General features: G+C 65.5%; 2 protein-coding genes across 2 annotated transcripts; one reads left to right on the forward strand and one right to left on the reverse strand.

Annotated features, from left to right (window-relative positions):
• On the forward strand, positions 1-5,897 carry GAS2L1 (growth arrest specific 2 like 1). Its single transcript, XM_012763833.2, has 6 exons — positions 1-131; positions 1,211-1,862; positions 3,560-3,667; positions 3,759-3,855; positions 3,937-4,108; positions 4,581-5,897. The coding sequence occupies exons 2-6, from the start codon at positions 1,230-1,232 to the stop codon at positions 5,611-5,613; spliced, it is 2,043 nt and encodes a 680-aa protein (XP_012619287.1). The 5' UTR covers positions 1-131; positions 1,211-1,229; the 3' UTR covers positions 5,614-5,897.
• Positions 5,898-6,298: 401 nt separating this feature from the next.
• RASL10A (RAS like family 10 member A) lies at positions 6,299-9,456 on the reverse strand. Its single transcript, XM_012763834.2, has 3 exons — positions 8,521-9,456; positions 7,326-7,450; positions 6,299-7,028 (listed from the first exon to the last, which is right to left on the reverse strand). The coding sequence occupies exons 1-3, from the start codon at positions 8,737-8,739 to the stop codon at positions 6,761-6,763; spliced, it is 612 nt and encodes a 203-aa protein (XP_012619288.1). The 5' UTR covers positions 8,740-9,456; the 3' UTR covers positions 6,299-6,760.
• Positions 9,457-9,810: the final 354 nt, after the last annotated feature.

A 9,810-nucleotide genomic window follows, 5' to 3' on the forward strand; every position in this document is an offset into this window, starting at 1 on the left:
CCGGATTCCAGGGGGGCGGGGCGGCGGCGGCGGCGGCGGGACGGCGCGGAGCTCGGGCGGCGCCTCCCTGCGGCGGCCCGGCCTGCCTCGCCCGCCGCGGCGATGCTCCCCGGGGCCGCGGGATGAGCCAGGTGAGCGCGGGACCCGCACGCCCTGCCGGCGCGCGCTGGGGCCGAGCGGCGGCGTCCGCGGCCTCGCTTCCCCAGGGCTGTGTGACCTTGGGCGGCCCCGCACCCTCTCTGGGCAGGAGCCCGAGGACCGGCGGGCCCTGCGGGCGCCGTCGCGAGAGCTGGCCCCGCACCGCGGCCTGGGCCGCTGCGGAGGCTGCTGGTGGAGGCGGGGCCTGGCCCTGGCGGGCTGGGCTGCGGGGTCGCGATCTGCGCCCTGCGCCCTGCGCCCGCCGCCCGGGCTCCTCCACCCAGGCTCTGCGACCTTCAGCGCTTACCCTGTATGCGCCTCAGTTTCCTCATCTGTAAAATGGAGATAGTACCACCGCGCGCTCAGCCCCAGCCGCCGCCGTTGCCGTTACTGATAATAGGACTGTCGTTGTTATAATGGCACGCTGCTGGCAGAGGGAGGGGGCCGGGGAGGAGTCTGGACCTTCCTGCGAGAGGTGGGATGGGCACCAGCCCCTCACCACTGAGATAGCCCACCCTGAGGTGGGGACCTGGGTCCCTCTCCTGCCCGCGGGTTCAGGCCTTAGGTTTCACCTCTCTCCCATCTCAGCCCTTCACCCTGCTCAGGAGGGAGGCCTCAGCCAACCCCCAATCGCCACCCCATAAAAGAGCCAAACTGCAAACACCTATGGACACTAAGTTGTTCATAAAAATTATCCCACTGAAGCTGGGTGTGGTGAGCACCTGTAGTCCCAGCTGCTCGGGAGGCTGAGCCAGGAGGATCGCTTGAGCCCAGGAGGTGGAGGCTGCAGTGAGCTATGACCACACCACTGCACTCCAGCCTGGGTGGCAGAAAAACCCTGTCTCAAAAAAAGAAAAAAAAAAATTATCCCATTGAATCCTATGAGGCAGGTAATGTTACTGTACCCATTTTGCAGATAAGGAAACTGAGGCACTGAGCAGTTTCTCACAGCCAGTATGTAAACTGGGCATTTGGCCTGATCGACAGGTTGGCGCAGGTGATCAGCAGCTTAGTCTATTCTGAGCATTTTCTGGGTCCTCACAGCAATCCTGCCCTGTGTCCCTGCCCACAGTGACTCGGCTGGCCCGGGCATGGCGGACCCAGTGGCAGGCATCGCGGGCTCAGCGGCCAAGAGTGTGCGGCCGTTCCGCTCAAGTGAGGCCTATGTGGAGGCTATGAAGGAGGACCTGGCCGAGTGGCTCAACGCCCTGTACAGCCTGGGTCTGCCCGGCGGTGGCGATGGCTTCCTGGAGGGCCTGGCCACAGGCACAACCCTGTGCCGACATGCCAACGCTGTCACGGAGGCCGCCCGCGCCCTGGCTGCTGCCCGCCCAGCCCGGGGGGTGGCCTTCCAGGCGCACAACGTGGCGCCTGGCTCCTTCATGGCCCGAGACAACGTGGCCACCTTCATCGGCTGGTGCCGCTCGGAGCTGGGCGTGCCCGAAGTGCTCATGTTCGAGACCGAGGACCTGGTGCTGCGCAAGAACGAGAAGAGCGTGGTGCTGTGCCTGCTGGAGGTGGCGCGGCGCGGGGCCCGCCTCGGCCTGCTGGCCCCCCGCCTCGTGCAGTTCGAACAGGAGATCGAGCGGGAGCTGCGCGCCGCACCCCCAGCGCCCAGTGCCCCCGCGGCTGGGGACGGCGCCACGGAAACCGCTGCCGCGCCAGGGGCTCCCACCCGCGGGCCTCGCATGACCCTCAGCGACTTGCGCAACCTGGACGAGCTGGTGAGTCCCCCAGGACTGCTCACGCACGAGAGCCCAGATGGCAGCGCCAGTGCCCACAACCTGTCCCCTACCTCCTGGGGTCCACTCTGCTATCTGCAGGACAGCCTGCCCCGCGGAAAGGTTGCAGATGTTGAGCACCTAGTGTATACTTGGCCCCAAGGAGTTGGGGAGGTGCTGGGTGAGGTCACACAGGCCAGCTGGGCCCAGGGTTAGAATCCTGGCTCCTGGCCGGGCGCGGTGGCTCATGCCTGTAATCCTAGCACTCTGGGAGGCCGAGGTGGGTGGATTGCTTGAGGTCAGGAGTTTGAAACCAGCCTGAACAAGACTCCATCTCTACTAAAAAAAAAAAAAATAGAAATTAATTGACCAACTAAAAATATATACATACAAAAAATTAGCCCTAGGGCATGGTGGCACATGCCTATAGTCCCAGCTACTCAGGAGGCTGAGGCAGGAGGATCGCTTGAGCCCAGGAGTGTGAGGTTGCTGTGAGCTAGGCTGACGCCACGGCACTCACTCTAGCCTGGGCAACAAAGTGAGGCTCTGTCTCAAAAAAAAAAAAAAAAGAATCCTGGCTCCTGGCGTGAGCTTCCCTTCCTTTCTGTGCTAACCATGCACCTGCTAAGCGTGCATTCCTTCTTCCGGGGGCTGCGTGATTGGGGCACCTCCTATGTGCGCCCCCTGCGCTCAGGGTCAGACAGATGTACCCACAGCCTCCCAGACGCGCAGGGTTGAGCGGGTGCCATGATGCTTGGCTGAGAGACCTGGCGTGGAAAGCCCTGGGCAAGGTGCCTGGCATACAGTAGGTGCTCAGTGAGTGCCTGGGGAAGCCCCCAGGGGCTCTGCAGGGCCCTTCCAGTCCCCAGGCACCACTGGGAGCCTAGCTTGGAGTTGCTGCTATTGGCGGGAACAGGAAGTCCTGCTTGGAGCTGCAGGATCCTTCCCACTCCGAGCTTAGGAGGTGCTGGCCCATGTCCCCGGCTCCCTCCTCCATTCCCTGGACCTGGGTGTCCCTGCCACCCCCGCAGCAGGGCCAAGAGTTTCCTTCTTATCGGGAGGTTAGGACTATGATGTGCCTGCCCAGGAGGCGGGTGGGTAGCTGGATGGCTATGGGCAGAGGCTGGTGCCCCACCCCCGTCCTGGGCCAGGGTCACCCAAGGCCCCACCTGCTCATTTCCTCTGGCGCCACTGCCGCTGTGGGCGGGAGGCGGGCAGGGCCGCCCACATAGCCAGGCTGGCAGTTCTGGGCCTGGGGAGGGCACTGTGCAGTGTGCTGGCTGGGAGGGTGGCCTGTGTGCGTCCCACGTGTCTGTGGGGCCCCTCCGTCAGTGCCCATTCAGGGGCAGGGATGCCCTGCACTTGTGTCCCATGACTTGCCTCCTTCCAGGCCCTGGCCTCAGCCTTCTTGTCTGTGATGTGGGGGAAGGGGAGGGGACGAGGACGGGCTGCGGGATGTTCCTCGTCGGGGCCTGGCGCTGGCCTGACCACAGCCCCCATCTTATCCTGGGCTGCTCCCGGGGCCCTGAGCGACAGGGGGGCTGGTGAAAGGTCAGATGTGGAAGCTGCCCCCACGTCCGGGCAGCACAGTTTCCATGCCCCGGAAGGACTTGCTTCCTCCTGACCCTGGAGCTGCTGACTGCAGGCCCCGGGAGGAGGGACTTGACCCCTGACTTGCAGCCTCTCCTCGGGGGCCTCAGGTGAGGGAGATCCTGGGCCGCTGCACCTGCCCGGACCAGTTCCCCATGATCAAGGTCTCGGAGGGGAAGTACCGCGTGGGAGACTCCAGCCTGCTCATCTTCGTGCGGGTGAGTCCGGGACTCTCCCTGCAGAAGGCCGCGGGGGGGTGGGCTGCCAGGCCCATGGGACACAGCTGTGACCTGCCCACACCGCCCGCAGGTGCTGAGGAGCCATGTGATGGTGCGTGTGGGCGGCGGCTGGGACACGCTAGAGCACTACCTGGACAAGCATGACCCTTGTCGCTGCTCCTCCACCGGTCCGTGCCCTGGTGGGGGTGGCTGGCATGGGGCCCATCTCTGCAGCCCCTCCTCACGTGCCGCCTGTCCTGTGCCCACAGCCCATCGCCTGTCCCAGCCGAGGGCCTGCGCCTTCTCCCCGCCCAGGGTGTCGCCCACCCCCAGCCCCCGCCCTGGCAGCCCAGTCCCGGGGAGTGAGCGCAGGGGCTCCCGGCCAGAGATGACTCCCCTCAGCTTACGAAGCACAAAGGAGGGGCCTGAGACCCCACCCAGGTGAGATATGGGAGGAAGTGGGGGGGTCCAGAGGGTGGGGGTGTCAGCCCTGGCCTGGATGACGAGTTGCCTGTGCTCCAGAGTGACTCACACCCTGGGAAAAGTTCCCGTGGGTGGGGGTGGGCCTGGCTTCCCGTCTCCATGGCAACCCAACCAAACCAACAACACAACTGTGGCGGCTTGGGCGGCAGCCAGTCCACCCCCTGCTTTGGTCTGGCCCGCCCTGGGGGAGACCGGAGGGCTGGGGAGGAGAGTCTAGGGCCCAGGAGACCTTCTTCCTCTGCCTTTGGACCCTGGGCGGCTGCAGGAAGCTGCTACTGAATGTCTCACTTCTCCCTGGAAGTCCCCAGATGCCCTGGACAGCCACCAGCACTCCCAGTCCACCAGCCACACACCTGCTGTTCCTGTCCCTGCCCTTCCTGCATGCCGGGCCTTTGTGATACCCCATCTCTCTCTTGTTCCCCTGCCCCAGGCCCCGGGATCAGCTGCCCCCTTATCCGCGCTCCCGCCGCTACTCCGGGGACAGTGACTCCTCAGCCTCTTCCGCCCAGAGCTGCCCCCTGGGTGCCCGCAGTGACGACACGGGCACTGGCCCCCGGAGGGAGCGACCCAGCCGGCTGACCACAGGCACCCCCGCTTCTCCAAGAAGGCCCCCCGCTCCGCGCAGCCAATCCCGAGACGGGCTGGATCGCGGTCGGCCCCGCGGGGCCGCAGGAGGCAGGGGGGCGCAGGTGCCGGCCCCCAGCCCTGCCCGGCGGGCGCGGAGCCAGAGCCGGGAGGAGCAGGCGGTACTGCTCGTGCGCAGGGATCGAGATGGGCAGCACTCGTGGGTGCCCCGGGGCAGGGGCAGCGGGGGCTCTGGCAGGAGCACCCCCCAGACTCCCCGCGCCCGCAGCCCTGCGGCACCCCGGCTTCCCCCGCTCTCCAGCCCCAGTCCAGAGCTGGGCGCCACGCCGGCCAGTGTCTTCCGCACACCCCTGCAGCTTGACCCGCAGCAGGAGCAGCAGCTGTTCCGGCGCCTGGAGGAGGAGTTCCTGGCCAACGCGCGCGCCCTTGAGGCCGTCGCCAGCGGGACCCCCACCGGACCAGCCCCCGACCCAGCTCGAGCCCCAGACCCTCCAGCGCCTGACTCTGCCTACTGTTCTTCCAGCTCCTCCTCTTCATCCCTCAGCGTCCTGGGTGGCAAGTGTGGCCAACATGGGGACTCTGGCCGGACGGCCAACGGGCTGCCCGGGCCCCGCAGCCAAGCCCTGTCCAGTTCCTCTGATGAAGGCAGCCCCTGCCCTGGCATGGGGGGACCACTAGATGCAGCCGGGAGCACCCTGGCTGGCCCAGAACACTCGGGCACCTGGGCGCGGGGTCGGATGGACACGCAGCCAGACCGTAAACCCTCACGCATCCCCACACCCCGGGGGCCCCGTCGCCCATCCGCGCCCGCTGAGCTCGGGACCTGGCATGCCCTGCACTCGGTCACCCCAAGGGCCGAGCCAGGTTCCTGGATGTGATGGACCAGCCCAGCTGCCCCAGACCCCAGTCCTCCTTTTCCTTTGTGGCCTTAACCCCTCTGCATCAGGGAGCCCCCTCCACCTCTCGAGTACCAGACCTCATGGGACCAGACCCCTCGGTACCACATGGCACAATGGGACCTCTGTTGTACATTCCGGTTGGGGGATGAGCGTTGCTATTTAATTACTAATATTATTGAATGCCTTACAGGCCACCGGTCCAGCTCGGTGTCCTGAGGACCTGTGGCTCAGCAGAGCCTCTGACAGTAAAGTTTTGCTCCAGCCACCTGTCTGTTTCTTGGGGACTCAGCCTTGGGGCCATCACACCCTTCTTTTTTTTTTTTTTTTTTTTTTTGAGACAGAGTCTCGCTTTGTTGCCCAGGCTAGAGTGAGTGTCATTGTGTCAGCCTAGCTCACAGCAACCTCAAACTCCTGGGCTCAAGCAATCCTGCTGCCTCAGCCTCCCGAGTGGCTGTGACTACAGGCATGCACCACCATGCCTGGCTAAATTTTTCTATATATATTAGTTGGCCAATTAATTTGTTTCTATTTATAGCAGAGACGGGGTCTCACTCTTGCTCAGGCTGGTTTCGAACTCCTGACCTCGAGCAATCCGCCCGCCTCGGCCTCCCAGAGTGCTAGGATTACAGGCGTGAGCCACCTCGCCCTGCCCATCACACCCTTTTGAGGGTCCTCACTACACTTTGGGATTCTGGAGGTGACTGCCAGGAGGCCAAGCCTGGCATCTCTGACCCAGGCTTAAGACTCGACCCTCAGGTGAACTCAAATTGCTTCCCCTTTTATTACGGAGCGAGAGGTGTGGCATAAAGAATATGTCCAGTGAAGTTCCAGGAGCAGTCTGAGCACTTCCAGTCACATTCATGGCCAGGTCCTTGCCATCCAGTGGGCCTGTCACCCGGTGAGGTCCCAGAGAGGACTGGTAGTGTCAAATGGGGCTTGAACCTGGCTGGATGCAATGAAGTTCAAAGACAGGCCTGTCGCCCAGGAGATTAGGTGGGAGGTTTCCTCATCCAATCAGGGAGGAGACTGTGCCCTGTCCATTCCGAGTGAAGTTGGGCAATCTGGTCCAATCCAGGTCCCTGTTCCCGTCAAATGGAGGACCCACGGGCGGCGGCGTCCTATCTGGTCACATGAGGCTGCAGCGCGCGGGGTGCAGCGCCCCCTGCAGGCGTAGGGCCGGGTGTGCAGGGCGCGCGCGCACCAGAGCGCAGCGCAGCAGCTCGCGGAAGAGGCGCAGCACGTGCCAGTTGTACTTGGCCGAGCACTCGAGGTAGCCGCAGCGCCAGCCCCTGCGCACCAGGGCTGCCAGCGCACGCCGCGGTCCGAAGCGCAGCCGCTGCCGGTCCCGCTTGTTGCCTACCACGAGGATGGGTGCTTCGGGGGCGCCCGCCGGCCTAGGGGCCGGATGGGGAAGAGAGACGCGGTGCCAGGGACCCCACGCCTGGAGAATCCCCCCATGGGCATATACACTAGGCACATCCCCTTGCTACGCCCAGCCACCTCCCTAACACACACCAGGCCTTGTGGGCCAAAGAGCGCCTACAGCTGGAGACCTTCCCATGGGCAAAGGCCGATCCCGAAGGCCCGAGACCCTCCCCCCAGCAGTGGGATGCCCTGCTCACTCCCCCCAGCGAAGCCTGGTCAGACCAGCAGTGGCTGCCCACCACCACCGCCTCCCGGCGCGCCCTCACCTGGTCTCCGCGATGCGCTGCCGCAGGGCCTTCACGTAGTCGAAACTGTCGGGGCTGCAGATGTCGTAGACCAGCACGAAGGCGTCTGTGTCCTGCAAGCTCCAATCCTTAGGGTCGGGCCACTCCTGGGGGCGGGAGGCCGGGGTTTGCGGGATCCTCCCTCCTACCATCCAGCCCCCTAATCCTCTGCAGCGGCTTTGACGCTAAACCCACTGTTCATCCTCAGGCCTCTGCCACCCCTATCTGATTGCTATGTCCCCTCCCCAAGCTCCACGGGCCCTAAGTCCTCATGGCCACCAGGGCAAAAATCTCCAAACCGTGCCTGGAACCCGTTGGGCACCCTCATTCACCCTTACTCTCCTCTCGGCACCCCCATCTTCGTCTTTCTTCCAGCTTTTCCCAGCTCAACTGGGCTCAGGCCATTCTCCTCCCCAGACGCCCTCCTGGTTATATTGCCTCTAAAACTAATTCCAAAGCCCTCAGCTGGAGCCCCGCGATCCACCACGCCCCAGAGACCACCGATTGTCGCCAGCTATTCACGGTTATGCCCCAGGCCTAAGCACCTGCTGGTCTTTCCACCAGAAATGATTCTTGCCACTTGTTTTACCGAAAAATTCACTCAGTAAATTAGTTCCAGGTTCAGCTTAAATGCCACCCCCGCCAGGAAGCGCTGCTTAATCCTGCCTGCTCCTTTCCTCTTCGCCTCTCGGTGGCATTCAGCTCCTAGGATTGGGCGTCTGTCCTGGACTTTGCACAAATTACTGAACAGGTGTTTGCTCCAGGGCACAGGAATGAGGGAGCAGAGAATGTCTCCCCTAGAAGGCACACCCCTGTGCCCGGCCCCAGTCTCTTCACTGCGGCTCTGCTCAGGGCCCCAAACACACCCCGCACCCTTGGGGAGGCGCGGCCACGCTGCGCCACGCACCGACCCGGACCCACCGGTGGAGGCAGGCAAAGACAGAGGCACCCACAGGAGGAAGAAAAAGCCACTTGGCAAAATCTCCCCACCCATGGCTTGGGCGACTGCAGGCCTGCAGGGAGGGAGGGCTGAGACACGAAACCAGGACACTCATTCATCTTTCAGTCCCTGAGCGTAGTCGGGCGCCCTGGGGCCATCCACGCGGACACGCACGTGTGCACCGAACAGACACACCTCACACCGTCACATGCCCCTGCCCGCTTCTCCAGCCGCTACCTCGACACCCCCGGGGCTCGGGCTGGGGCCAGCGCCGTCGCCGTCGCGGATGCTCAGGTCGTAGACGGCGCCGTCGAGCAGCACTGCGGGCCGGTAGAGGCGCGGCCCGTCCGTGGGCCGGTGGCGCTCGGGGTAGTCACCGAACAGGAACTGGCGGATGATGGCCGTCTTGCCCACACCCGGGGCGCCCAGAACGGCCACCCGCAGGCTGCCCCCCATGGCCGCCCGGCGCTGCCTCTCCCGGCGCCGGGAAGCCTCATGGGCCGGCGCCGCGCCGTGCGCCCCGCGCCCGGTCCGGTGCGCCGCGGCGCCCGCGCTCCTCGTCGCCCTCCGGCGCGCCCGCGGCCGTGGGGGGCCAGGCCCGAGGACGGAGCTGGCGCGGGAGGCGGACAGGCACCGAGCGGGCACAGGGTGGCCGACGCACGAGCAGCTCCGGCGGGGGCCGAGGCTCGGGAGCCGCAGCCCGGCGCGCCGCGCGCAGACACAGCCTCCGCCCCGCCGCGCGAGCCCAGGCGCCGCCGGCAGCGCGGGGCCCCGGGGTCCGACCGCCCGCGGCGCGGGGCGCGGGGCCGGCGCTGTCTCTCGGAGCCTCAGTCCCTCCGTCCTTCTCCCGCTCCGGCGCCTGGATCGCCGCCCCAGCCGGCGGCGCGAGCGAGCGGGCCGGGCCTCCCGGAGGCGGCGATGAGGTAACCGCCCGCCTGCCCCTCCCGCCTCCCCCTGCCTCCCCGGGACGCCCCTCCCGGGAAGGGTCGTAGGAAGGTGACTGGGGGCAGGGAGCCCGAGGAGGGCCCATCCCCCTCCGTTCGGCGCTCCTCTCACCTGCTCCAAAATAGCAGCAGTCCCTTCCCACCCACGTCCGCGTCCGCGCCTGCAAAGCCCGCCGGCCCCAGCGCCGGCTCTCGACACGGCCGGCCCTGGAGTCTGGCCGCCCGGCTCGGACGGGGGGCCGGGCAGCGCAGTGACCTTGGGCGCACTGCGCTGGGTCTCTGCTCCCCATTCATCAAAGCCAGCCGCCTCGAGGGGCTTCTGCCGTTTCTTGAGGGCAGAAACGTGTCGGGCCCTTTACTAAGGCATGACCTACGTGATCCTTGAACCTACAGCCTCAACCTGGTATGGGCCTTTGAGAGAGGAGGAAACTGAGGCCCGAGACGGGATCTCCAAGGTTAGAAGTGCGGTGGGGTCTGCAACCTCCGGGTCTCCGCTGCTGCGCCGAGGCCCCTCCCGCCTTCCTCCTGCCCACACAGGGAAATGGCCAGCGCTAGACCCTATTTCAAATGGCCGTCCTCCAGG

The sequence above is a fragment of the Microcebus murinus genome, chromosome 22, assembly GCF_040939455.1.
Source record: "Microcebus murinus isolate Inina chromosome 22, M.murinus_Inina_mat1.0, whole genome shotgun sequence".
NCBI lineage: Eukaryota > Metazoa > Chordata > Mammalia > Primates > Cheirogaleidae > Microcebus > Microcebus murinus.

What these genes read in the sequence shown, in the direction of transcription:
- RASL10A (XM_012763834.2), bottom strand. Translation starts at nt 8,739, where the DNA reads ATGGGGGGCAGCCTGCGGGTGGCCGTTCTGGGCGCCCCGGGTGTGGGC. An exon ending in CGAGCCCCGGGGGTGTCGAG is followed by an intron (nt 7,451 to 8,520) that starts GTAGCGGCTGGA and finishes TCCCGCCCCCAG; the next exon opens with GAGTGGCCCGACCCTAAGGA. An exon ending in CAGCGCATCGCGGAGACCAG is followed by an intron (nt 7,029 to 7,325) that starts GTGAGGGCGCGC and finishes TCCGGCCCCTAG; the next exon opens with GCCGGCGGGCGCCCCCGAAG.
- GAS2L1 (XM_012763833.2), top strand. Translation starts at nt 1,230, where the DNA reads ATGGCGGACCCAGTGGCAGGCATCGCGGGCTCAGCGGCCAAGAGTGTG. An exon ending in GCCTGCTCATCTTCGTGCGG is followed by an intron (nt 3,668 to 3,758) that starts GTGAGTCCGGGA and finishes CACCGCCCGCAG; the next exon opens with GTGCTGAGGAGCCATGTGAT. An exon ending in TTGTCGCTGCTCCTCCACCG is followed by an intron (nt 3,856 to 3,936) that starts GTCCGTGCCCTG and finishes CTGTGCCCACAG; the next exon opens with CCCATCGCCTGTCCCAGCCG.